Genomic DNA, 25,577 nt, shown 5'->3' on the forward strand with positions numbered 1-25,577 from the left:
ACATACGAACCATGTCTGTCCAACAACCCGTAAGTATATTCAACCAGATTGATGACTTTCCTAATGCCCTCAGCCGCCACTACACACCGTTCTTGGTGTTAACGGCCATACCCATCCATCGTCTACCGCTGCCACCACGTCCAGATTCGATGCAGAAAAGCAAAGCCTAGAAGAACTTTTAGCCGGTCTAGCAATCCATGTCGAAGTACGAGGTCTTGCTTTCGGTTCCCACTCATCGCCGCAGAAGATGTATATTCCTCGGCTGCGTAAATCCGAAAACAGGTCTCACCGTACGCTAGTTTACGGTATACTGTAGCCAGCAGGGCTAACACACAACAGCTATCAGCCACCTCGATGACATCTCTTGTTGGAAAGGGATGTCGAACGCACAAGCTCTGGAGCTGGCACGTTGGGAATCGTTGTTCCAGCAGTGTCTTACAAGCCACATCAAATCATGTTTGCGCCGTAGCATCATGGTTCAAATAAGTAAAGACAAAGGCAAGGGAGTTGGAAGAAGCACACCCAAGAGGTTCATAGCTAACCAAGCTCAGAGGTTCTTGATGAGTATACCCTCGTGCCCTATTTGCTCCAAAGTATTCCAAAGCAACACATTCGTTTCATCGACATCGACGTTCAAGACCTCGTGCGCGGTATGATCGATGCCCTTTACGATCATCGCCCCGGCGAAACCGCAGCACGCAATTTCCGCTGGTCACACGGCTCTGAAGATCTAGCGAATTTCGTCTACAATTTTGTCTATACACATGATTGTTTCCGAGAGACCCCAGCGGGACCATGTCTGTATGTCCAGTATACATTAGATTGGACCGAGTATCCTTGCCTCTCCGCAGTTGTTCACGTAGCCTCGCACCCGCCCATGGTTCAATTTTGCAATGTACCTGTTCAAATTGCTTCAATGGGACAGTACGTCATTGCGCCAAAATTGGTGCCGGTCTTGAGCAGATTGGGAACCGGAAGCTACCAGCACTATACTGGCGAGGTTGTCTATACCGTGAAGAAATCTTCATCGATGATTCAGTGGGATCCCAAAGGCGGCATGTTCAGGGCCCAAGCACCAGACAATACAGAGGTACTACACTTTTTCGAGCATGACTCTATTGCTGAGTATCCGCTGATAACAACTTACAGAAAACGTCTCCCGAATTCTGCGAGACCCTGATCGAAGCTCGGAATGTTGTCAAGTTCCCAGAAGGCGTGCGCTTTGAATGTGTATCACGATATACCATCAAGATCGACATCGTGACTTCTTCCCAGAATGCTGTAGCATTAGATCCACTTTCACCAGAAGCTAGTATATCAAAGACGCCTAAGGTGCCTTTATACACCAATACATCAAAGAAGCCTTGGGTGCCTTCGTACACCAACACACCGCTGTCGAAAACTCGTCGTCGTAAACGCGTACTTATAGGGGACTTGACCCACAGGTCTGCTTGGAGGAAGGTGAACGAGCAGCAATCCCTAATTGCTAACAAGGATATGAAGCCTGAGAACCCAGCCAACGATACGCCACTCATGGTGTGGAAGAATATGAAGCATACAAACCTAGTCGATGATGCATTCTTCAACGATGTCATCAATTCTGATAATTGGTTTCAGATTGGCTCTCCGAAGAAGCGAAAATCTTCCCTATCTGAAGCCACAACGATTTTCAACGAAGCTTCCACAGAGAAGACAGAGACGGGTTTCAAACGGCAGAAACTTGACGGGCTCGAAGGCAGGGCCTCAGAAACTTCCACCCTGCCTGCCGAACACAAGCCAATCGAGCCTCAACCAACAACCGCCGTAATCCACAAAGTAGCCCAGCGCTCGCCCCCCAAGAGCCACGACTTCTCCTTCACCGTACCGTCCCCCGAACCTTCTCAACTCAGAGAAACCATCAACGACATTCTCGCAAAATACCGCATAACCCACAGCCCGACATCCTCCGCGCCCTACCCGCAATCCCAGCCCAGTCCCAGCGCCGACGCCGAAGAAATCACATTCGCTCCAATCCGTTACATCACACCCAACACCCTCCCACAAACCTCCAGCCCGGAAGTCTCTCCCACCAGTCAGCCCACCGCTCCGCAATTTGCCGCGGCACGTACCACGTCGCCACTACTCCCAACAACCGACGATTACGTGCGCAACTCCTTCCGCGCGCACACATGGTCAGTAGCTGCAGCCCTCGCACAAGAGCAAATCCAAAACAACTACCGCGAATTTGAAGAGTGGGCCGAACGCAAGAGGTGTGAGGGGCTGACGGAGTGGAACGTGGGTGATATGGAGTTTGAAAGGGTGTTTTGGGACGATAGCGAGGAGGGGACGGATTGGGGGGAGAGTTATATGGATACGGATGCGTTGAGTGAGGAGGTGAGTGCGTTGGATTTGGATGCCGAGGGTTGATGGTGGGGTTGTGAGGGGTGGTTATGGGAGGGATAAGGGTAAGGGTATGAGTGGAAATGCTTTGGGAACGAGATCAACAGCCAACATGGCTGTAGTATGAGTTTACACCACAATCAGTTTTACTTGTAGTCTGATAAAATTACAAAACTCCATCTCTACCAATCGTCCTATATTGACATATATCTGTGGTTCCTCCCTCCCTACACCCAGATGTCATAGAATACCCAACATACTAGTCTACAAAGCCCTACTGTAGTCGCTAGACCGTGCTTCTTAGGCGCTTAAACCCGCATTGTGAAGAATTTTATGACATCCAGGTACCTCTGTTAAAGAAACGTATTCCTCAAGAGATACGAGTTGGCAGTAAGTAGCATGACATATGTACGCATGGGAAGAGTGTGGAAGGGTTGAATTCATGAAACCTTTATGTACTAAGAAGGTACGTGGGGAAGAGCGATACCAAGGTAGGAGGGATCATTGTACACATAATGTATGTCCAAGTTCAAGTATGGAACAAACTTTTCTTCTGTTGGGTATCTGGTATGCTCCACCTCGATATATACCTGATCCACGTTTTCATCTCAAGACGCCCTCGACCTTATCATCTGACAGTGCCGTTCATCATTCATTACGTCGTCTTCCACAGACTCCAATCAGGCCAAGTAAGCCACGCCGCTCATCAATGCTTCAACGCTCCACACATGCAAACCCCTTCAACGCCTCAAACACTTAGTTGTCACTCTTCCCCGCCTTAGTCCCCTCCTTAGTAACCTCATCCGGCTCACCTCCCTTCAACTCCTTATTCCTCTCCTCCTCCCTCTTCCTCTCCTGCTCCCTCACCGCCTCAGGCGGGCTATCTTCAATCAGATCGCTCTCGCCACTAAGTCCACTCCACTTAGGCAGACCATCCGGAACATCCATAACACGCTGACCGTAGAACATATGGCAGCGAGGTTTGAAATACGCCTTATCTTCATCCGTCTTGAGGTGTACGAGCGAGGGGAAGAGCAAAATCATGTTGCGGCCCTCGTCCATGATGGGGGAGTGGCAGTAGGAACAGCGCACTTTGCAGGGGAGTTGGTGCTCAATGGATTTGGAGGTTGGGTCGTACCATTCTAGGTCGTGGTGGCCGTGGGTGAAGTTTATGTCGGTTTTGTGGAAGATGGCGGCCCATTGGAAGGGGGCGGCTGGGGGGGATGTGTTAATGGTGGGGGACTAGGTGGGGAGAGATGACTAGGGGTGTGGGTGGACGTACCGTGCTGTGTTTGACATGTGGTGCAATGGCAGAGCTTGCTGTCGAGAGGCTCGCGTCGACTGAGTTGGTACTTTACTTTACCACAGTGGCAGTTGGCCTCGTACTTGACGTCAAAGTCTTCATTCTTCTCGTGGACGCGGTACGGGGGACGCTGCTTCCACTCTGAGATTCCAGTCGTCGACTCGCCGCGGCTCTGGTCCTTGTCCATCTTGTAGCTGGTCGTGGAGAATGTGGGGTGGTGTCGCGTGAGGTGCGATGCAAGCAATTGTACACGGGGAAGAGCACGTGGAGTTGTGAGTAATGGTAGCCGACGGAATGCAATTGAAGTTGCGGACATAAGGACAGGTTTGAAGAAAAGGGAAATATAGTGGTATGTCGAGGTTTTGTTTGTCTGTTTGCCGTCATCGATAGCTTTATTTGTGGTGCGCGCCGTCTGACGTCACCATGACCAGCAACTATGATACGCACTTTAGATGCCATTATGCTTTTTGCGGGCACCGATCATCGAAAAGAAGGCCCCCTCATCTGGTCCCGTCAACGAATACGGTCAATTGTGAAACCCAGATCCCGCTTGCCAATGCTTTGCTTTTCTACACTGTTCAATTCGTCAAGCCCTCATTAGTGTCCCACCTTCCCGCTATTCATCGCGATCGATCCTGCACTCTTCTCTACTCCGAGCCGTAGCTCAAGGCCCAGGCCTAGTTTGTAGCCGTGCACCTGCCAAGTAATGACTGCATCACACAAATGGTTCATGCCGCCTCTCCGCGGAGCCTAGCTTGGAACGGGATATTTCTACAACAATTAATCGGTAGCCGCGTGCTATCAAGCTCCTTTCAGCAATCTCTGGGCTTCCTTACTGGATAAGCCAAAGACATTTATTAAGTAGTCGAGCCTACAAATTGTTAGTCCGATGTAAGTCCACGGGTGCGCAAAACTCACTTGATGTCTCCAGCTATCCGCCGTCGAACAGCCTCAAACTCCACTTCAGCTTTGTCTCTTACGGCGTCTTGTCTACTCGAATTGATCGTCTTGACACGAATTTTGAATCTCCCGCTGACTGGGCGATGATCCGAGACCTTGATACCTTCATGCCGCCGGTAATCCAACTGCTTGATCCTTCCAAGGCCGCGATAGAGAAGTCGGTCGCACCACGCTGGGGATCGCTGTTTCTCAGATGTGTCGTAGTTGTCCGTCCCGACATCGTACTTGTACGTTGGAGCGAAATTAATGGGCATCTCGTTGAAGGCGCGCAATCGGAAGCCTGGGTTGCGCTTGCGCGAGAGAAGTAACTGGTCGCGTTCAAGCAGCTTCGCCAGATTGCCCTGCTGAACAGCAGCAATAACGGAATTTCGAGGCATTGCGTCAATGCGATAGTTGAGATCGCCGTTCAAGATACAGATCTCATGATCCATAATCATAGAACCATCGCCGCCCCCAACGAAGAAATTCGCGCAAGCGCTCGGAGAACGGTTCTTTGGCAAGGGCGCACTTTCCATGATGGCGGCTGCGTCGTTGTTGCGATGTGCTGTCTGTGTTTGGCCAGCTGCCAAATGGCAGTTGATGAAGCAGAGCGAAGAGTCGTCGATGAAGAAGCGAACCACGAGCGCGCCTTTGTTACCAACACGGCCGCTGAACCCAAGTTTGATCTCAGCGGCGCATACATCCCGGATCTTGGCACGCTCCGAGGCCTTGACAAAGACACAAGTAAAAAGACCAACGAGATTCGCAGTGTGCAGGAGCACGTAGTTTTGTTTTGGACTGTACTCGTCCAAAACGCGTAAAAGATGGTCTCGCCAAGCTCGGTATTGATGCGACATGTGCTCACTGTCAGACGTTTCCTTCTTTTTCTTTTTCTTGAAGATACTCTTTGCCGTGATCTTTTTGTCTTCCAGGTCTACCAGCTCTTGGAAACCGAACACAAGGATATCAGGCGGATTTTCAGGCTCAAGAAGCTCTCGGAAGAAGATTCGTTCTGGCTCGGTCTGTCGTAGTGCGTTGGGTTTGGTTGCACCGGCATTCCATGTCATGACTCGGGCCGATAACTCCCTGAACTCGCAGTACTCTCCGTCTCGTTGCTGCATCAAGTTTTCGAGCAAGTCCTCTTTCATCATTCCATCCCAAACGCGCAACATGGCGTCTGTGCCTAATGATGCGACCTGGAATCTGTCAAGCTTCCAAATGCTCGTTCGATCCGCTAGGATACCCGCGATTGGCTTCTCATGAGCTTTCCAATCTTTCAAGACTTTCCAAGGCGTTGACCTCGTGTCGTACACATATATCATACCAGTACTGTATCCAGCCCACAGGTAATCTCCAACACCAACCAACGAACTGATCTTGTATACGCTGACATTTACAATCCCAAGACATTCAAACCCCTTCTTTGAGTATATTGTAACTTTGCCATCAGCGTGCCCAAAGTACATGCGATCAGGCTGGCTGCTTATGATAGCGCCAGAGGTTACATCGCCGACATTGAGCTGTGAAAGGGGACCTTGTGTTAGCTGCTGGAAGTGGTTACTGTCCTCGGTGCGCGCGTAAACCCGAATATCTTTTGTCGTAGCCACCCAAAGTTGAGAACCTGAAATGATTGAAAAGGTGCTGCCGCGAGGGATGCGGTATGTGTGCGGTGTTTGTTGTAAAGACGGACAGCCAGTGTCATCGGCCGGCCAAATGTGTACCACGCCATCTTCGTCAAGGGACCACATCTCCGAGGCGTACCGGAATATCTTAATAATGACACTCCGGCCGTGTGCATTACCCTTAGTATGCACAACACTTTGCGTCGGGATATCGATTTCATACATCTCTCCCGTGTTGGTGCCTAGCCACAACCTGTTGCCCTCGTCTTCGACATCTTTTGCGGGCCTGAATGCAATAGCAGTGGCTTTGACAGTGTCGCCATGGGCCAAGCTCATGAGCAGTCTGCCATTCAGAACGTTCCAGACATTTGTCACGTACCCGGTCGTGCATATGTAATCTCCACAAATGGCAAAAAGCTTGGTATCGTAACCAGTCGGGATGCCGGATGGGCCGTCTGTGAAGACAGGAGGTCTACGATTTGCCTGTGAAGCGTCTGGATAGTCTGTCAAAATAGTTGCAGGTTGTTTGTCTGCGTCTGTGTCCTCCTCGTCTGAATCATACGTGTAGGGCTGCGACAATTGGGAGGCCTGCATAGATGGTGTCACGGAGGGTCTCCTAATCTCTCCCGAGTTCCGTGGAGGAGGCGGTCTTGGAGGTTCTAGCGGTCTTCTTGGGTTAGCAGTCACAGGCCCAGTTGTATTTGTTCGTCGCGGCGGAGGTATGATTTTGTTATTCGTTTCTTGCGCGAATTGAGCAGGGCGTGTCTGATCAAAGGAACGTCTGACGGGTAAATCAGGAGGAGCCGCTCTCTGTAACTGCACACTCTTCCTGAGATCGAAGTTGTCCCTTTCTCGCCGAGGGGGTAATGCAGAGCGGTCTTCGGGCGGTTCAATAGGTGAAGCCGGCGGGGCAGTCTTTTTCACAGGTTGCTTTCCTGTTGCCCGCGGTTCGCCCTGTGGTAATCTATCTGCCACGGCATGAGCAAAGAATCCATTGTTCGTCGCACTCATCTTGGGCTTGGAGAAGCCTGGGATGACGGGCGGCGAAAACTCGTCCTTGGTACTGCCCCCGCTGCTGCTAGGCGGGGTGCTGAAAGGAGATATGTCAGCGGGATCTGACGCTTCTGGGGCCAGGTTTGCGCGGGCGGTATCTATCGATTGAGACTTGGCTCCGATCTTGGGCTTCCCAGCTCGATTGACAGGTGGAGGCACCGGTGGCGCGGACGAAACGGGTCGCTCCCCTTTGCGCGGATCATTGGAGGGGCCATTGTCGGAACTGGCAGGAAAGAGAGGTTTCGAGTCTAGGCTGGAAGCGGAATTGGTAGAGTTGCGATTGGGCATCTTGAAGAACCGCGAGCGGTTGGAGACGGGCGCAGAAGGAGAGGGCTCGTCTAGCGCCGCATGCGAAACGGGTCGCGAGGGCTGCGGTGACAGTATGGGGGATGTTGTAGATTTGGGCGGCGACCGAGGCGACTGTACAGTGACTTTGGGTGGTGATTGTGATCGCGGCGACCTGGGCGGGGAAAAGGCCATCATAGACGTAGGTCGCGGTTTGGGGTTGCTCCATGGCACCCTCCCAATAGTACTTGAGCGCGGCGTCACTGTCCCACTTCCGCTGTAGTCAGACACATTGGGTGATGTTCGTCCAAGACGGTCCCTGGGTATGTCCAACGATATGCGCCCATCGGTCCGGCGGTTGTCCTCGGGCATGGCCAGGCGATCGCCAGGGGCAGAAGAGCGCTGCTGGGGCGTGGGAGGGGCAGCTGCTGGCGACTTGTTTGAGCCCATGAGGTTCTCAAACTGGGCGCGGAGAGAGGACACTGGCTTCTACATGGCGTGTAAGCGGGTGGGTGGTGTCTTGGAGTGCGGGTTACCTACAATGGACGAGCCATCGGTGTTGTCCTCTTGTTGGTTTTCCATGATGGGGATATTTCTCGTCAGCCTGCACCGGAATGTCTCCTATAGCTGCTCATCAACCACTGCAGTCTCCTTCCCATTTGGCGCAGTGTGTCGTGGTGGAGTGATGAGGCGGCGGCCGTGGGCGGTCATGCAGGCCAGGCAACAGAGGGCAGGAGGCGTGTTTGGGTAGAAATACGAGTGACAATGGAAATCAAGTGGGCGTAGGAGAGGCCAGCATGCGCGTAGGGCAGCCCCGGGGGAGCGACGCGTATACTGTCGCAGTGCTAAGAATGTTTGGCGACCAGGGCAAGGGACCGGCGCCGGCGGAGGTGAAAGCGTTTCAGCGATAGGCAAATAGGGCAAACCGTCAGCGGGAGTAGGGGGGATTGGGGATTGTCTCTCTCGGCGGATCTGGTGTTTGCCGGCAATTTTCTTGACCAGGGCGCAGCGTCTGCGGCGGGCGTGGGCGGCTTAGGGCGGTGTTGTCGTGTCTTACTACCTAGTACCGTCATTCCCGTCCCCACCTGCGCTGCTGGGCCCTACCGACACACGATCGGGCAGTATTAGCACCCTTGGCCCTGCACTCCAACCGTCGTCTGCCCAGTCGATCAGGCACCCGGCGAATTGCAGTCAAGCTTGGAAGACCGCCTGCAGCCGTCAGTTTGGACCTCGAGTGAAAGACACTGCCGTTGCACTAGATTCACCACTCGCCGACGACGCCGCCAGACATCGCCATGTGGTAAGCACGAGCAAGCGCCCTCTTCCGACACCCCCGCCATCAACTCCGCAGCAGCCCTGCTGACGGTCAAACAGCAAACACGTACTCAACGCCCAGGTCTCGATCCGCTCACCATGCTGTACGTCACTGGTGATGATGTGAATGCCATGTATCCCGTGACATGATTGCTGAGAGAAGGTGCAGGCAAAAAATGGTTCGACTGCGCAGAGTGCCACCAAGAGCAGAGTGACCACCCGCTCATGCAGACGTTTGATATGACGTTTATCTGCAAAAAGTGCAAGAAGGCTTTCCGCAAGGATGCGCGCGAGTTCGAGGACGCGTGAGTACCCAACCCACCAACCTTCTCGTCTCGCACTTGTACTGATGGGGAGTAGTGACGAGTACTGCCCGCACTGCGACAACCACTTTGTCTTAGAGGCCAAGACTCCAAAGGCCTCGCTACAGGTCGAGGGCGAGGATGCACGCATTGACTCCCGGTACGATATACCTCAGCCAATACCCAACCCAACACTATTCCTAACTACTCCGCAGCATGCTGAAGGATGACCGTGTACGAGGCGAGGAGATGCGCACTATATTCGATGTCAAGGAGGCACCCAACAAGCTGGGTTGAGCCAGCCAGCCCATGTCACAACACTGAAGTAGTACAAGCCATCACACATCACGCCTTGAGCGGGGGTTGGGCGAGGGACGCCGGACCATGCACGTATGCTAGATGTCATTCACAGCCACTAGCTGGTCGTATCTGCCATTCATGTACAGATTCATAAGTCTACCACCTAGACGCCTGTGCAATTCATGTCTTTTCGCCGTCACTCATTATTCGTTCCTCTACGCGCCACCAGATCCTGAGCCCTCAGCGGGGGTCTGGCGAGTGAGGATAGCAGCCTGGCCAGTGCCCGGTTGTCGTCCGGGCCTCCTGTTGGCCGCCTCCTCCTGCTTTTCTGTATTGATGTTCTCCACGTACTTCTCAATGTCCTCGACAGGCAACATCTCGATGGGCTTGCCCGGTGCCATGATGGCAATCTCAATGTTCTTCGCACCCGTCTGCACCACCTCCAACAGCGACTTGACGGTCAGCTTGATCGTCTCTTCCCGGTCCATGCCTTCCTTGTGGTTGCGCTCGAGGAACTCGCGGACTGTCTTGCTCGACCGACCAATCGCATTTGCTTTCCTGCAGCCTAATTAGTACTTGTCGTTCATCAATCGTGATTGCACTTACCATGCCGAGTAGATACCAGAGGGCTCGGTCTGGTACAGGCGCGGGGTCTTGTCGTTGGGGTCGAAGCCGACTATGAGCGTGCTGATACCGAATGGACGGACACCACCACTCTGAGTGTATCGCTGCTGCACTCCTGCAATGTACTTGGTAATGTACTCTATCGATACCGGGTCTTCGACTGTGAGACGATGTGATTGCGCCTCCAGGCGGGCCTTGTCGACAAGAATGCGGGCATCGGCGTTGAGACCAGCAAAGGCAAGGGCAACATGAGTGTCCACGAGGCAGATCTTGGAGGGGGTAATTCGGGTATCTTGCAGCTTCATTGCTGATCGCTTTTCGCAGCCGAGTACTACTATGTCCGAGCCCTTGACACCTACAGCACATGTTCCTGCGGCGAATGAGTAATTGATCCTACCCAATCTTATCATACTACACACCTCGCTTGACGGCTTCGAGCGCATATTCGACTTGGAAGACGTGACCGTCAGGACTGAAGACTAAGATAGTTAGCTAAGCCCGCAGCCCCAACTGTTGCGTGTTTGTGTTTGTACCAGAGAGAGCTCGATCGTAGCCGGACGCCATTGTGAGAGCTTGAGTGTTGTATTGTAAGATTTGCTTGTTGGATTCTCAGAATACACCAAGGAAGACCGAGAGTGAGAAGCGGCGACAAAAGGTGATACAGGCGTCAAGCTGGTCTCGGAGCTCCAGAGCTGTCCGCGTTGCTGCTCCCGCCTAAACCATGCCAAGCAACATGGCTCGTGCTTCCCCATGTCAACTTATGTCATCCATTACAGTTCACGATGGCGACATAAAACTTCCCCACTCTTTGTCTTCTTCCTCTGTAAATCCTCATGGCGGCTTCCGGGACTTCCGCGCGTTTTGTGGCCTCGTTGCGCCGTAATGCTCTCTCATCTCGTCTATCGTTGCGCACACAATGTCTGCGACCAATAACTCAAGTGCGATGGACGGGTACTACGTCTGCGAGTTCGGAGCCTCACCAGCCTGACGAGCATGGTAGTGTAAAGGGTCCGACTGCTTCTTCACAATCCATCAAATTCACCTCGGAGTCGTACGTGCTCAGAACCTCGGATACCTTCGGTATTACTAATGCCAAGCAGGTATCCTCATCTCCAAAGAGACTCCAAGTTCACAAAGGTCAATGGGGAACATGTGAAATATTTCAAGGACCTCCTAGGATCGGAATCAGCAGTCATAGATGGTGTGTCAAAGGATGCATCGGAAGACATCGAGCCTTATAACAGTGACTGGATGCGCAAGTTCCGAGGTCATACCAAAGTAGTCGTAAAGCCTAGCACTACCGAGGAAGTCAGCAAGATCCTAAAATACTGCAATGATAATATGCTCGCCGTAGTCCCACAAGGTGGTAACACCGGCCTTGTTGGTGGTTCCGTGCCTGTCTACGACGAAATTGTCATCAACATGCAGAGGATGAACCAAATCAGATCTTTTGACGAAGTATCCGGCATCTTGGTAGCTGATGCTGGTGTCATCTTGGAGAATGCCGACAACTTCCTCGCAGAGAAGAACCATATATTCCCGTTAGATCTTGGTGCTAAAGGGTCTTGCTATATTGGGGGGAATGTTGCAACCAATGCCGGCGGCTTACGTCTCTTGCGATATGGTAGCTTCCACGGAAACGTTCTTGGTATTGAAGCAGTCCTTCCAGATGGCACCGTTGTAGATGATCTTTCTACTCTTCGGAAGAACAACACCGGGTACGACCTCAAGCAGCTCTTTATTGGTGGCGAGGGAACGATTGGCATCATCACAAAAGTCTCGATCATTTGCCCAAGGAGATCGCCGGCCGTCAACGTGGCATACTTTGGATTGGAAAGCTTTGAAAAGGTTCAAAAAGCTTACATTGAGGCCAAGAGTCATCTCTCTGAGATTCTCTCAGCTTTCGAGCTCATGGACGGTCGCACGCAGAAGTTGGTCAACAGGGTAAAGGGTAAGAAAATGCCTCTAGAGGGCGATTACCCCTTTTACTGCCTAATCGAGACCAGCGGCTCCAACGCAGACCACGATGGCGAGGTAAGCAAGTCCGTATCATATTGCGGAAATGATAGCTGAGTTGGTGCAGAAACTGCAAGCATTCTTAGAACACGTCATGGAGACTGGAGTCGTTTCCGATGGTGTCCTTGCTCAGGACCAGACCCAGATTCAAGAGCTCTGGACATGGCGAGAAGGCATTACCGAGTGCCTTGGCCATGACGGAGGTGTCTACAAATACGACTTGTCGATACCCATCGCAGAGCTCTACGATCTGGTCAACGAAACGCGCGATCGCTTAACGGAAGCTGGCCTGCTCGGGAGCGACGCCTCCCACCCTGTTGTTGATGTTGTAGGTTACGGCCACATGGGTGATTCTAACCTGCATCTCAATATCCCAGTAAGAAAGTTCGACAAAGCCGTAGAAAAGAAGCTGGAGCCGTTTGTATACGAATGGGTGCAAAAGCGAAACGGCAGCATCAGCGCTGAGCACGGTTTGGGTGTGACCAAGAAGCCATACATTGGATACAGTAAGAGTGAGACCATGATCAAGTTGATGAAGCAGATTAAGGATCTGTATGATCCAGTGAGTATATGTTTTGACCTCAGTTGAACATCACATGCTAACGTGATACAGAACGGCATCATGAACCCGTACAAGTACATATAGACATTGCTCCGTATTCATATTTAGATCTCATACCCAGCATTCTCTCTCCTAGTGTCCCCATCTTTCAACAGTTTCATTGCATTTCCCTCGTATATCGCATCTCTTTGTCTTGCGTCAAACATACTTTCCAAGCCATCTTTCATCCGATTTGCAAAACTTTCAACGTACGGCGTCTGGGTAAACGGAAAGTCGCTCCCATACAACAGCCTCTCATGAGAAATCTCGAACCCCTCCACAAATGCCTTCAGTTGTCCCCTGTCGCCGCTTTCGCCATCGAACACGAAACCCGCGAGGTCGAAGTAGAACTGATCTTCCAGCTGCTGTCGGACTGTCGAAGCATTCAACACACGACCTCCAGGGACCACGCTCGAGAACCGAATGAAGCGCGTCATGAGCGGAGGTAAAGCGCCTCCAGAATGCGGAATGATGAACTTGACATTGGGGCAGCGATCCACGGTCCCAGAGCTAAACAGATTCATGACAGCGCGTGCAGTGTCGAAGAAGAACTCGAAGATCGGAATGGGGTAATGGTCGCCGAGGGGTATTGCATCTATCGTTTCCGCTGAAGACGTCGCATTCCCCAGCTTGATGCAGGGCTTTGTCGGGTGAATAAATACAGTCGCACCAATCTCATTCAATCGATCAAACACGCGATCCAGCGCTGCAGACCCAATATAGTTGCCATGATAATTCGTCAAAAGACCAAAACCATCAGCCCCTTCTTCAACACACTTTTCAATCTCTGCCAAACTCGCGTCAACATCTGGTAGCGGTAGCGCAGCCCACACGCCGAATTTCTCGGGATGCTGTTTCTTGAGGTTGGCGGCGTAGGCATTACATTCGCGCGTTAGAGATATTCCTAGTGCGTCGTTTCCGGGTGTGATATGTGTTCCGGGAGATGAGATGGATAGAATAGATTTCGAGACGTTGGCGGTTGACATCATATCTAGATGGCGTTCTATGGACCATTCGGGGATGCCGGGCATACCGTCTGGGTGCGAGTGCCCGTGTTTGGATAATGCAGTACGGTAGAAGGGCGGGAGAAAGTGTGAATGCACATCGATGCGTTTCGGAAGTGGGTGTTCGGCCATATTTGTGGTAGGAGTTTGTTGGATTGAGGTGGTGGTGTGGGCTAGAAGTAGGGTTAGATAGAGGATTAGGGTGAACATGACGGTATTACCTCTCGAACGTGTGATGCACCTTGAGAGGGCTTATATGGTATCCTCAAGAAGAAAGACAGTGAATGCTTTTCCTTGGTTCTCAGATTGTGCCACCAAAGTCTATTGTCTACGTCTAGCTACTTATGTATTCCACGCTCAAGCGGTGGGCTGGCATTCGGGACCCCAAATCCCGGCACATGCGCCAGCTGCATGCGCACTTGGCTGTTGTGACGTGTTTTGAAGCCGTGTCCCAATTGCGAATAGTGGTTTAGCATACTCGCGAACATTTCATGTCCAGAGCAAGATGCCTATCCCAATTGGGAGGGTAAGCTGAATGCCGAAGACCTGGACCGATAGAGGTTGAACATCCCGACCGTCGATCGGTGCCCCACCGGCGCCTTCCAAGTGAGTTGCCCGCACTTTTTTGTTCTTTCATCACTTGCAGCCATGACACAACCTCTCCCGCCACATCACCTTTCATATCGTGCTCAAGCAAGGGGAAAAGATGGAGAAGATTACGGATAAAATCAATTCGCTGCCCGATGGCGCAAACTACTTCTCCCTCGAGTTCTTCCCGCCGAAGACGGCCATGGTGAGCCTGCCCCACTTCACGCGACCATTGTAGACAAGATGGAAGGCTGACGACTACGTAGGGTTTCGCGAACCTACAAACGCGACTAGAGCGCATGTCACAGGCGCTGCGACCACTCTTCGTTACTGTTACTTGGGGTGCGGGAGGATCAACGGCCACCAAATCGCTCGAACTCGCAGAGATATGCCAGCGCCAATTGGGCCTTACGACATGTTTACATCTGACGTGTACCAACATGAACCGCCAGCTCATCGATGACGCGCTCGAACAGGCAAAGGTGCTAGGTATACGGAACATTCTGGCCTTGAGAGGTGACGCGCCAAGGAGCGAGGAGTATAGGGATGAGGGGACACCACCAGAACAAGACTCCAACAAGGACTTTACCTGGGCTATTGACTTGGTCAAGTACATCCGGAAAGAGTATGGCGACTACTTTTGCATCGGTGTCGCGGCCTATCCAGAAGGCCACTCGGATCAGAGCCACCCAGAGCACCAGGACCCGCTGACTGATCTGCCGTATTTGGTCGAGAAGACTAAGGCAGGCGCCGACTTCATCATGACACAGCTGTTCTACGACGTCCAGGCCTACGACAAGTTTGAGAAGATGCTCAGGGAACATGAGAGTGGAGTGTTTAAGACGATACCCATAATCCCTGGCTTGATGCCGATTCAATCCTACAAGATCCTCCTTCGGACAACCAAGCTCTCGCACGCGAGGTTACCGGCAGAAATGTTGGCGCGACTGGACGCGGTGAAGAGCGATGACGAACTGGTCAAGCAAATGGGTGTACAGATCATGGACGAAATGGTGGAACACATCAAGGCGCGGCCGGAAACATGCAGGAGGGGATTCCATTTCTACACACTCAATCTGGAGAAAGCTGTATCGCACGTCGTAGAAGACACGCATTTGATACCGACGACTATAATGGATGACGAAGAAATCATAGTCGAAACAACACCCGCCATCAACCTGGAGCCACCACCGAACGGCCTCATGGCCCGCAGACGTCGATCTTCAGCTGTTAACTCCGGCCCGTTCAACAGAGTCATAATATCACACGGTTCGGGCGCAAAGTCGAGTAATCACTCGTATGAAGCCACAGAAGAAGAGGCCGGAGTACCACGAGGCCCCATCAACACCCGCGCGAACACGCTGGCCATTTCAGAAGGCGAGGGCTCACTAGGCCGCGAAGCAACATGGGACGACTTTCCCAACGGTCGATGGGGTGACGCGCGCTCTCCCGCCTTTGGTGAGATTGACGGCTACGGACCAACCCTCCACGTTTCCACACCACAAGCCCTCAAGCTCTGGGGCTACCCCGTCGAGAAGAAAGACATCTCAACCCTCTTCCGCCGCCACATTGAAGGCGACCTAGAAGCCATACCCTGGAGCGAACAAGGCCTATCCCCCGAAACCTCGACCATTAGTGCACAACTCCTCGCCCTCAACGCCAAAGGCTGGTGGACAGTAGCCTCCCAACCTGCCGTTAACGGCGTCAAATCCACGGATCCCATATTCGGCTGGGGCCCCAAAAACGGCTACGTCTTCCAAAAGCCCTTCGTCGAATTCTTCATCCCTGCCGCTGAATTCCAAGCCTTCAAACCCAAACTCCAGGCCCACGACCAAGTCACATGGTTCGCAGGCAACGCAGCCGGCGCCTTTGAAGCCTCACAAGAAGACGGCGTTAATCCCGTCACGTGGGGCACTTTTGCAGGCAAAGAAATCGTAACTCCCACCATTATCGAGGCTGTCAGCTTTAGGAGTTGGCTTGATGAGGCATTTAGTATTTGGAAGGAGTGGCAGAGAATTTATCCCCCCCAGGAGTGGGAGTAGTGTGCTGCTTGGGGAGTTGAGCAAGGATGTTTGGTTGGTCAATGTTATCTGGGGTGATTTTGTTAATGGGGAGGGGTTGTGGGAGTTTTTGAGGCAGTGAGGGTTGGATTGGATAGGAAAGGGGGGGGGAGATGAATGGGGTAGGGAAATGCATGCATGCATGCATGCATGTATTGATGTGAATACTTGTATTCTGCGTATTTCTCATACATATGGATGGATACAAATGCACAATTAGTCGACGTTCTCGTGGCTCCCTTGTATATTGCTTCTATTCACGCTCTTTGTTGTTCTTTGTCCCTGTGTTGTCATCGCAGCACTCAACCACATCTCTCCACTTTCTTTGTTCTCGCTAGTATATCTTCGATGTATCAGCAAACACCGTTCTGTCCGCTTGGACTGGTGAAAGTGGTGGAGTGATTAGTCTATTTTTGTTTGCTCTAGTGGTGTGTTTGTGTATGAAGAGGGGTGGTGGTGTCGGCGATATAGGCAGCAGCTTATGCATCCCCTTCTCGGCACGTCCAACGAAGTGTACTTGATACGAGGGCAAAGAGGTTAGAGGGTGTTAGTGGTATTCTTGCATTAGAGGTGTTTTTTGTTCTAGGGGTTAGAGTAAGAAATGTAAACTTTGGGAAAGAGGGGGAAATCAAGGCTAACGTGAGCGGCAACTGAGCCGGCCGGGCAACTAAGTCGGACACTTTGCCAAGACCACACCACTTTCTACCACCTATCACAATGTCTCAACAACCTGATCTTGAATTACTTTCTCGTGAAGACAGGGTTATCTTTGCTATCTAAGCTATGGAATCTAACGCGTCTCTAAGCCAGCGACGTGCTGCTGTAGTCTACAACGTTCCCCGAAGCACCCTTAGTGACCGACGCGCCAAAACTACCTCACGACGCGATTCCCACCCCAATCTATTACGGCTTACTAGGCCTGAAGAGGAGGCAGTCATGCAGTATATAAGGAAGCTTGATGCGCGAGGCTTTGCCCCTACGCTTAGCTACGTACGCGAAATAGCTAATCAACTGCTGGCTGCCCGTGGTAGACACTAGGTTAGGGAAAAATGGGCTAGGAACCTTGTACGCCGGAAGCCTGAGATTAAGTCTTAGGTAACTAGACAGCGCGATCACCAGAGAGTTCTGTGCAGCAATCTAGCTATTATTAGCCCCTAGTTCGACTTTGTACGTAACGTTAAAGCTAAGTACGGTATCCTTAACGAAGATACCTACAACTTCGACGAGACTAGCTTTTAGATAGGTATTAGAGGGTTAGTTAAGGTAGTAACTGCGTCTAAGAGACGTCTTAAACCACTTAGGGTCCAGCCTAGCGACGGGGAGTAGGTAACTTTGATTGCTGCTATTAACGCAAAGGGCTAGGTTGTCCCACCCTTCTTTATCTTTAAAGCAAAGCACCACGACTAGGCCTAGTACCACAACCCTAAGGACTGGAGAATAGGCGTTAGTAACAACGGCTAGACAACGAACGAGCTTAGTCTTGCCTAGTTGCAGCACTTTATCCAGCATACAGAGGCAAGGACAGTGGGTAGCCACAGGCTGTTAATTCTTGATGGCCACGAGAGCCACAAGTCGCTCGCTTTCCAGGATCTCTGCGAGGAAAGCAAGATTATTACCCTCTGTATGCCTCCACACTCGTCGCACATCCTACAGCCGCTTAATGTGGGTTGTTTTGCCCCGCTAAAGCAGGCGTACAAGAAGGAAATCAGAGTCTTAGCAGACAGCCACATCTACTGTAAAGGCACTAGTACACTGCAATAGTTAGGATGCCTCTAATAAGTGAGATTGTGTGTACAGATCTATATACAAGTACGAGGGGAACTTTATTATTCCTCGCACGGGCCAACTGCCAGCGTGGCACGTGATTGTATGGCACGTGATCGCGTGAGGGATCGTAGGTTTGATCCATCACACTACCCCCCCTTCAAAAAAAAGCAGGTTCCGTCGCTTAAAGTAATTAAAAAGAGTTGTCTAGCTTGCTTTGCAAAAGCTTCTGTAAGCCTAAACAGCAATGTTGCCGGTATTGCGAAAGCTACGCGGGCCAATAGTCTCCTCCGTCTGCTGTATCGTCGGGGCTCCTGGTGGAGGCTTAGGATTGTTAGAGGATGCGATCACTGTAATCATAAGTAAATCCTGTTTGCCTGCGAGCGTCGCAAACTTTCGATGTGGTCCTGGAGCTTTAGGGCGGGACTCATGGTACTGTTGGACAATGTCTGCGGAGTCCACCAGGTTCATGTATGGTTCCCAAGATGGGTTGTCGGTGCCGGCGGGGTAGTTGGTCCATCGCACTAAGTATTGGAGAAGACCGCTGCGAGAGTAGGGGTCTTTAAGTCTCTTGTTGACGCGGGAGTCTAGGACGGCTTCCACTTCATAGCTTGTACCATCTTCCTCGTCGGGATCGGCGAACTCAGCTGGTGCGGAATCGCGCAGTTGACCAGGCAGCGGAGCCTCCTCGTGTAAGTGTAGTAACCACGGGTGGAAGACGTTGTGGAGCTTGCCCATCTCTGGAGGCAGGAGTAGTTCGTAAGCCATATTGTCAATGACGCGTGTGACAGTGAAGGGACCGCGGTTCTTGAAGTCAAGTGATAGACTAGGACGTGTAGTACGGAAGTTACGGGCGTCCAACATAACTTGATCGCCGACCTTAAACTCAGGCGCTGGGAGCCGGGCGTCGTTTGCGTATTCCGCCTGTTTAGCTTGTGACCATTGTAGTTCGAGCCGAAGGGCTTTGCGTAGCGCGTCTAGCTTTTCTGCAAACTTGTTGGCGTTGTCTTGATCTCTGCGAGCTGGGGCAGTGAGACCAGTGTTCACCTTAGGTGGTTCAAGACCAGACTTCGGGTCATAGCCCTTAGTGAGGCGGAAAGCGGTAGTCCCAGTACTAGCGTTGATGGCGTTGTTAGCTTCGAACTCTGCCATAGGAAGAAAGAGAGCCCAGTTGTCTTGCTCGTAGTTAATATATGACCGGAGGTATTGTTTTAGCCAAGCGTTGGCGTTCTCCGTCTGCCCATCGGTTTCTGGGTGATAGCCCGTTGACAACTTTGGCTTGGTACCCAGTCGTTGACAAAGACGTGTCCAGAAATGGGAGAGGAACTGGGCTCCACGGTCGCTGACGATGCTGTCGGGATATCCCTCCTCACGCCACACGTACTCGACGAAGGCTTTCACAAGGGTATCAACCTTTAGGTCCACCACAGGTATAAACTTCTTCTTCTTGCTAAGCCGATCAACAATCACTAAGACGTTGGTATATGTGCGGCCGTTATCGGTGCAAGGAGGCAGGTGCGTGATATAGTCCATGCTGATGCTACTCCAATATCGCTCAGGTATCGGGAGTGGATGTAGGAGCCCGTGTTTCCCATCGCGGTAAGATTTCGATCTCCGACAGGCCAAACAGTTCTTGACGTACTGTGCTACATCATTTATCATCTTCGGCCAGTAGTACCAGCGGTTTAACATGTCGTAGCTACCGTGTTTGCCGCTATGGCCACCGCAATAGGATCGGTGTACGCGTTCGATGATCCGGGTGCGCAGGGTGCCTGATTCGGGGATGTAGACCTTCTTCTTGACATAGAAGACTCCGTCGTGTATTGAGCAATCACCAAGCTCTAAGCGTATCCTGTTTGGACCGTGAATTAGGTGGTACGGGATGCGGCGCTGGCCATCAGCTTTGGCTTTGAGGATAACTTGAACGATGTCGTCATCCGGGTAAGCTTGTCGAACGGTCTGGAGGATATTGGCTTCGTCCAGCGACGTGTCCGGCTCCGTAAGCGGTGCAGCGGACGTGTCATCGACCTCCGCTGTGTCTCCGAGAGCGAAGAGGTATTCGTCGCTAAAGTCGTCCGTTTCACTGTCTTGGTACATCATCATGGCCAAGGAGACTGGGGACGTCCGGAGCTCGTCACCGAGGGCGTTGGCCAGATATACAGCGTGTCGGGAGCCACCGTCGAAGTGGAAGCTAAAGGTGGCAACTCGACACTCAGGATCCACCTGGTCAGGCTTGAGGATCACTTGTACCTGGTGTTGACGTCGCTCATCCTCGGCGTTAGCTGGAAGATCGCCCGGTCGGCGAGTGAGTGCGTCGGGCTTAGTTCCTTGTTTACCAGGACGGTATTTGACTCTAAAATTGAACTCAGCTAGGAACTCAGCCCATCGAGCTTGCCGTCGGTTGAGGCGTTTGGTTGTCATGAACGTCTGGAGGGCCTGGTGGTCTGACAATACCAAGATGGGATCATCAGTACCTGACAGTTCAAACCTCCACTCCTCGAATGCTCGAACAATCGCGAGGAGCTCCTTGTCATAGATCTCGTAGTTGCACTCGGCAGGTGTCATCTTATGTGATAAGAACGCTACAGGTCGTAGAACACCTTTGTGCATCTGCGAGAGGATAGCTGCGGTAACGAAGTCCGACGCGTCAGTCTCGAGCCACGTTTCCAAATCTGGGTCAAAGTGGGACAGTACGCCCGCTGTTTTAAACGCAAGCTTTAGCTGTTCAAAGGCTTTCGCAGCTTGTCCATTAGCTTGGAGAGGAAAATGTCGTTGACTACCCTCCTTGGTGAGTTCCGTGAGTGGCTTAGCGATATATGAGAACCCTTTAATAAACCGGCGATAGAAGTTGCAGAAGCCGAGGAAAGACTGCATGTCCTTCACTGATCTCGGCAGTTGCCAATCGAGGACAGTGGAGACCTTCTCCGGATCCATTTCGATGCCGTCGGTGGTGAGGATCAAGCCTAAGTACTTGACTCGCTTGGTTTCGAACTTGCACTTCGTGGGATCCAACGATAGTCCTGCGCCTTGAATCTTGCGGAGAACCTTTAGGACATGCGAACGGTGGTCTTTCTCGTTGTCGCTATATATAAGTATGTCGTCTAGGTAGGCGGTACATATAACGTCCAAGTATTCGCGCAGCGTTTCGTTGATGAAGTTTTGGAACGTCCCTGGTGCATTGCACAGTCCAAAGGGCATGACCATATACTCATAGAGTCCGTACCGGGTGAGGAAGGCGGTTTTCTCTTCGTCACCTTCTTTAATCCGAACGGTGTTGAAAGCGGCTACAACATCGACGAGAGACATAATCTGAACTTTGGCCATGCGCGCTAGAGTTTCTTTGATGGCTGGTGGCGCATTTCGATTCTTCTTAGTGACGTTGTTGAGTGCTCGGTAGTCGACACATATGCGGAGACCTCCTCCAGGTTTCTTGACGATCAAGACAGGTGACGCAAACGGGGAGTTACTGGCCTTGATTAAGCCCTTTTGCAGCATGTCATCGATATACTTCTTAACAGCCTCAGTCTCGGTACGAGTGAGTCCGTAGACATGAGGCTTAGGGGGCGTAGTGTCAGGAAGCAGGTCGATGGGGTGGTCGACTCCTGGTCTTCGTTCGGGAGTTGATGAGCCAGATGAGGGTTGAACAGATCAGGTAGTTCGTCCAACACCCACTCAGGTACCAGCTGGCCAATCTGGTCTCTAGTCATGTAAGGTTGCTCCATCTTGTGCATGTACTTCTCAAAGTCAGTTTGCGAGACTGCGGCTACGCCGATGCCTTCTCGGTCTTCATCGGGGGCTTCGCAAGCTTGGCCCAATGGCGGGGTTCCAACCATATGACCTGGTCAGGATGTTTGGCTGCGAGTGCGGTTGCAGCGGCAGCGGAGATGAGGTAGATATCAGCCATAGTCTCCTCAGTCGTCACCTTACCATCCTTGTTCGTCTTAGTAGTGGTGTCGCCTGTCTGGTAGTCTCCCTTGACTAGTTGTACGTGACTGTGACAAACTCCGTTTTCGTAAACCGTCTCTGGGAGTCCTTCGTGGAGGCAGTTAAGTTTGCACCCTGCCTTAGCGAAGGTGAGTGATCGCTGGTCGCCAAAGTGGAGGGCAGGCTGGTGATAGTCCATCCAATTCATGCCTAGGATAACGTCGTACTTGCCGATATTGGTGACGTAGCATAGGACGTTGTGCGTATGGCTTCCGTGTCGGACGGGCAGATCAACGGCCTGGGTAAGCTTGTCCACTTCTCCGCCGTTGGCTAGTGACAATCGAATGGGTTTGGCCACAGGCATAGTATCTAGGCGGTGTTGGTTAACCCATGACTGATTGACGAAGCATGCGCTGGCTCCCGTGTCGATAAGGGTAGAAATCGGTTGCCAACAATCAGGTCGCGTGAGAGCGGAGCCGGGAAACTCGAGTTGTCGGCTGAAGTCTTTAGAAGGCTTGCCTCCGATGGAGGCGGAGGACACGAAGTGGACCTCCGTCATAGTTGGCGTTTCGTCAGGGGCGAGCAGCAAGGCTGCAGCGATCTCGAAACGGCGATGCTGGTTTCGAACACGGCGCTGGTGTCTTTTTGCGTTACGCCAATTGAGCTCCCGCACGCGGCTCTGCGCGGGAGCCCCTAATTTAAATGCTCAAGTAGTTCCTCGTCGTTGACGTAGAAGCCATCGTCATCCACTAAGTCGTTGTCGTCCAGCGGCTCCTCAGTATCCTCGTCTCGCTCCTCTTCGTTGGAAGCGTCGAGAGCATTGATGTACAAAGAAGCCAGTGCGGGATTTGGTGAGAAGGAGTGAAGGGCTTGCCGCGGCAGGGGGCAGTCTCGTGCCTCATCTGATGGTCATCCTTGCCACATTTGAAGCAGAGCTTCAAGTCAGCTAGACGCTTCTTGTCTTTCTCTGACCGCTCGAAGGCCATCTTCTTGTACGTATGCGTGCTGGCGGCGTTGTTGTGACCTGGAGTGTCGGGTGTCCGGAAGGTGACCAACTTTTGGGTACGGCTAGCACCAGCGGTCTTCGTAACGGGAGTTAATTTTCGGCCAGCGTCAATCTGTTGATGTCCCTGGTCGATGTGTTGCGCTCGCAGCAAGAAGGACTGGATGGTCTCATCCTTGTGAGATCCGGCAGTGGTCGCGATAGCTAACCCGGGTCGCATGAACTCGCGAGCGTATCGGATCTGGGTCGCGTTCTTGTGTTTGAGGATTCGCATGCAAGAGGTGAACTTAGACTTCCACTCCATGAACTTCTGTCCAGACTTGTAGCGGAGCGAGCCGTCGGCGATGAGGGTTTCGGCGTCAGCTTCCCGATCATAGGTGAGATACTGGCTGTCGAGAGTCTCTAGGAAATCTAGGAAATGGCGAGCTTTGACATCTCGGATGTGCTCGTAAGCTTCGCCTTGAATGCGGAACTTGAGGTAGTCAACCGCTTGCCAGTCCTCTGGGTATGTGCGACACTTGGCCACTGCCATCTCGCGCCACCGCTCGTAGTCGTCGTCGACCTTGCCCTTGAACGTCTCAAGTTCTGGGAGTTTGTAAGAGAATCCTCCACCGGCGGTAGAGGGCGCGACGGGCGGCGGTCGCGGTACTGTAGGAGCGGGGGCGTATGGGTTCGATGATGGAGGAGGTAGCGAGGCGTCGCGCACGGGAGTACGGTTATCCCATGGGGTGTACCCAGCTCGGCGAGGATCTTGTGAGAGTTGGTCAGCGGTACCATCTACAGGTCGCTGTAGCAAAACGCTTGATTGTACAGGCCGTACTGGGTCGTAAGATCGCTCGCGCCGCCAGAGGGTGTACGGCTGATAGTTGGGTTCATGTTGCAGCAGTCGGTCGGTGACCGTTTTTGTCTCACGTCTAGCCTCGGTGAGCTGGAGGTTGAGCTCATCGTAAGCCTTATCCTTAAGGGCGAGAGCTTCGTTCTTGTTCGCCTCCATGTTAGAGTACTTGACATCATACTGGTTAAGCTCGATAGAATAGCGATCAGCTTGTCCTTTGAACTTGTCGCAGAGCTCAGCGTTGGCCTTAGCTTGGTCTGCCCACCAGTCGGCGCTGTCAGACTCCTCCTTGAGCTTCTGTGCCAACTCTGCGTAGTTAGGACCGCTCTCCGGTTCATCGGCTCGGCGGGATAGGTCCTCAACCTTCTGCTTGAGTTCATTGCGTTCGGTGGCGGCAAGGTCGCGCTCAGCGGCGAGGGCTTTGAAGGCGGGGTCATCGCGAACGTTGGGGAGTTGTTCTGACGCAGCTTTGAGCTTTCCGATGTCCGAGGTGAGGCGTCGGATCTCTGTCAGCTTCTCCTTGTACAGGTTGCTGCTAACCATGCCAACTTGTAGTTGTTTACTGTTCGAAGTTTCATCAAGGGCTGCTTCAACATTCGCTAGTCGGTCTCGTAGAGCTTGAGTCTCTCCTTCATTGCGGTCCACAGTCTGCAGATGCCTATTGATGGCGTCAGTGCAGTTGCGTAGGGAGACTAGCGTAGAGACAATAAATCGCCACCAGAAGTCGGGACGATCCTTCACGTTCTTCTGGAGGTTACTAGAGTTAGTGACAGTGAAGTCGTTGATGTTGTGGGTGATGTTGCCATCAGTGCGGATTCGGCCTGTGCTAAGGGAGTAAAAGGCATTGCTGTGCTCGTCAGGTTCGGGATCCTCTTGTAATTCGAACCACTCGGTGTCAACGGTATAACGGAGGTAAACGTAGTTAGAATCTTTGAGGTATTCGAGCAGGACGTCGTTGATTTCGATGCCGACAATCTCGCGTGTAGCAGTCATGGGCTCTAGGTCGCCGCTAGCTGATACTGATGGCTGGGATGACGGATGGGCTGCCAGAAGCATGCTCTCTCGGCGGTTGGAGAGGCAAGCTCGTACTGGTACGAGAGGCGGGCCCATCTGTGATTGAGTAGGATCCTGGGAAGCTTGCCCGAAGGTGGCACCGGTGGCTGAGGTACCTTGGGTATTCTGGGTATTGGCCGGGTTTGCCATCGCGATGATCTTTTCGTGTGTGTTGCGCAGGGCTGACCGTAGGGTCGCGCTTCTCGAAGCTCGATGCCTTGCCTTCTGCCTACTTGTCCGTTGATGTAGGTGGACCTGTCCTTTACCAGCGTTGGTGACAACCCCCACGAGCAATACTTGCCTGTTGAGCCTGGTGTCTCTGGTCTTTTCGTGTGTTGCGCAGGGCTTACCGTAGGGTCGCGCTTCTCGAAGCTCGATGCCTTGCCCTCTGCCTACTTGTCCGTTGATGTAGGTGGACCTGTCCTCTACCAGCGTTGGTGACAACCCTCACGAGCAATACTTGCTTGTTGAGCCTGGTGTCTCCACCCGTGGGCTTCTAGCGCAATACTTTGCGATCCTCGTCGTCAAGACCTAACCCGTCGCAGAACGTCTTGTTCTGCCCGATGTAGCAAGTCGCAGTTGCTCAATCGGCGGCGGCGCTCGGCGCG

The 25,577-nt window shown here is 52.4% G+C and overlaps 12 protein-coding genes across 12 annotated transcripts; 4 read left to right on the top strand and 8 right to left on the bottom strand.

Annotated features, from left to right (window-relative positions):
* Positions 1-473: 473 nt before the first annotated feature.
* Positions 474-2,406, top strand: PtrM4_127520 (Atrophin-1 multi-domain protein; the record flags this gene model as incomplete). Its single annotated transcript, XM_066108818.1, has 3 exons — positions 474-498; positions 552-1,090; positions 1,150-2,406. The coding sequence occupies 3 exons, from the start codon at positions 474-476 to the stop codon at positions 2,404-2,406; spliced, it is 1,821 nt and encodes a 606-aa protein (XP_065960810.1).
* A 729-nt stretch (positions 2,407-3,135) lies between these two features.
* PtrM4_127530 (putative glutathione-dependent formaldehyde-activating family gfa protein) lies at positions 3,136-3,869 on the bottom strand (the record flags this gene model as incomplete). The annotated part of the gene is made up of 2 exons (XM_001939816.1): positions 3,136-3,593; positions 3,662-3,869. The coding sequence occupies 2 exons, from the start codon at positions 3,867-3,869 to the stop codon at positions 3,136-3,138; spliced, it is 666 nt and encodes a 221-aa protein (XP_001939851.1).
* A 614-nt stretch (positions 3,870-4,483) lies between these two features.
* PtrM4_127540 (Phosphatidylinositol 5-phosphate phosphatase) lies at positions 4,484-8,163 on the bottom strand (the record flags this gene model as incomplete). The annotated part of the gene is made up of 3 exons (XM_066108819.1): positions 4,484-4,553; positions 4,601-8,070; positions 8,122-8,163. 3 exons carry the CDS (start codon positions 8,161-8,163, stop codon positions 4,484-4,486), a joined length of 3,582 nt encoding a protein of 1,193 aa, XP_065960811.1.
* A 957-nt stretch (positions 8,164-9,120) lies between these two features.
* On the top strand, positions 9,121-9,494 carry PtrM4_127550 (zinc finger protein; the record flags this gene model as incomplete). The annotated part of the gene is made up of 3 exons (XM_001939817.2): positions 9,121-9,200; positions 9,256-9,357; positions 9,413-9,494. 3 exons carry the CDS (start codon positions 9,121-9,123, stop codon positions 9,492-9,494), a joined length of 264 nt encoding a protein of 87 aa, XP_001939852.2.
* Positions 9,495-9,712: 218 nt separating this feature from the next.
* PtrM4_127560 (PRE1, 20S proteasome) lies at positions 9,713-10,426 on the bottom strand (the record flags this gene model as incomplete). The annotated part of the gene is made up of 2 exons (XM_001939818.2): positions 9,713-10,055; positions 10,104-10,426. 2 exons carry the CDS (start codon positions 10,424-10,426, stop codon positions 9,713-9,715), a joined length of 666 nt encoding a protein of 221 aa, XP_001939853.2.
* A 106-nt stretch (positions 10,427-10,532) lies between these two features.
* On the bottom strand, positions 10,533-10,685 carry PtrM4_127570 (uncharacterized protein; the record flags this gene model as incomplete). The annotated part of the gene is made up of 2 exons (XM_066108820.1): positions 10,533-10,600; positions 10,655-10,685. 2 exons carry the CDS (start codon positions 10,683-10,685, stop codon positions 10,533-10,535), a joined length of 99 nt encoding a protein of 32 aa, XP_065960812.1.
* Positions 10,686-11,037: 352 nt separating this feature from the next.
* PtrM4_127580 (GlcD, FAD-FMN-containing dehydrogenase) lies at positions 11,038-12,783 on the top strand (the record flags this gene model as incomplete). The annotated part of the gene is made up of 5 exons (XM_066108821.1): positions 11,038-11,072; positions 11,122-11,172; positions 11,222-12,155; positions 12,205-12,699; positions 12,751-12,783. 5 exons carry the CDS (start codon positions 11,038-11,040, stop codon positions 12,781-12,783), a joined length of 1,548 nt encoding a protein of 515 aa, XP_065960813.1.
* Positions 12,784-12,803: 20 nt separating this feature from the next.
* PtrM4_127590 (metal-dependent hydrolase TIM-barrel protein) lies at positions 12,804-13,874 on the bottom strand (the record flags this gene model as incomplete). Its single annotated transcript, XM_066108822.1, has 1 exon — positions 12,804-13,874. The coding sequence occupies one exon, from the start codon at positions 13,872-13,874 to the stop codon at positions 12,804-12,806; it is 1,071 nt and encodes a 356-aa protein (XP_065960814.1).
* Positions 13,875-14,448: 574 nt separating this feature from the next.
* PtrM4_127600 (MetF, 5,10-methylenetetrahydrofolate reductase) lies at positions 14,449-16,372 on the top strand (the record flags this gene model as incomplete). The annotated part of the gene is made up of 2 exons (XM_001939821.2): positions 14,449-14,535; positions 14,597-16,372. 2 exons carry the CDS (start codon positions 14,449-14,451, stop codon positions 16,370-16,372), a joined length of 1,863 nt encoding a protein of 620 aa, XP_001939856.2.
* A 2,019-nt stretch (positions 16,373-18,391) lies between these two features.
* Positions 18,392-21,876, bottom strand: PtrM4_127610 (uncharacterized protein; the record flags this gene model as incomplete). Its single annotated transcript, XM_066108823.1, has 2 exons — positions 18,392-21,761; positions 21,827-21,876. The coding sequence occupies 2 exons, from the start codon at positions 21,874-21,876 to the stop codon at positions 18,392-18,394; spliced, it is 3,420 nt and encodes a 1,139-aa protein (XP_065960815.1).
* Positions 21,877-21,917: 41 nt separating this feature from the next.
* PtrM4_127620 (Asp-protease-2 multi-domain protein) lies at positions 21,918-22,637 on the bottom strand (the record flags this gene model as incomplete). The annotated part of the gene is made up of 1 exon (XM_066108824.1): positions 21,918-22,637. One exon carries the CDS (start codon positions 22,635-22,637, stop codon positions 21,918-21,920), a length of 720 nt encoding a protein of 239 aa, XP_065960816.1.
* Positions 22,638-22,771: 134 nt separating this feature from the next.
* PtrM4_127630 (uncharacterized protein) lies at positions 22,772-25,119 on the bottom strand (the record flags this gene model as incomplete). Its single annotated transcript, XM_066108825.1, has 2 exons — positions 22,772-22,980; positions 23,031-25,119. 2 exons carry the CDS (start codon positions 25,117-25,119, stop codon positions 22,772-22,774), a joined length of 2,298 nt encoding a protein of 765 aa, XP_065960817.1.
* Positions 25,120-25,577: the final 458 nt, after the last annotated feature.

The sequence above is a fragment of the Pyrenophora tritici-repentis genome, chromosome 7 (genome assembly GCF_003171515.1).
Source record: "Pyrenophora tritici-repentis strain M4 chromosome 7, whole genome shotgun sequence".
Taxonomy (NCBI): Eukaryota; Fungi; Ascomycota; class Dothideomycetes; order Pleosporales; family Pleosporaceae; genus Pyrenophora; species Pyrenophora tritici-repentis.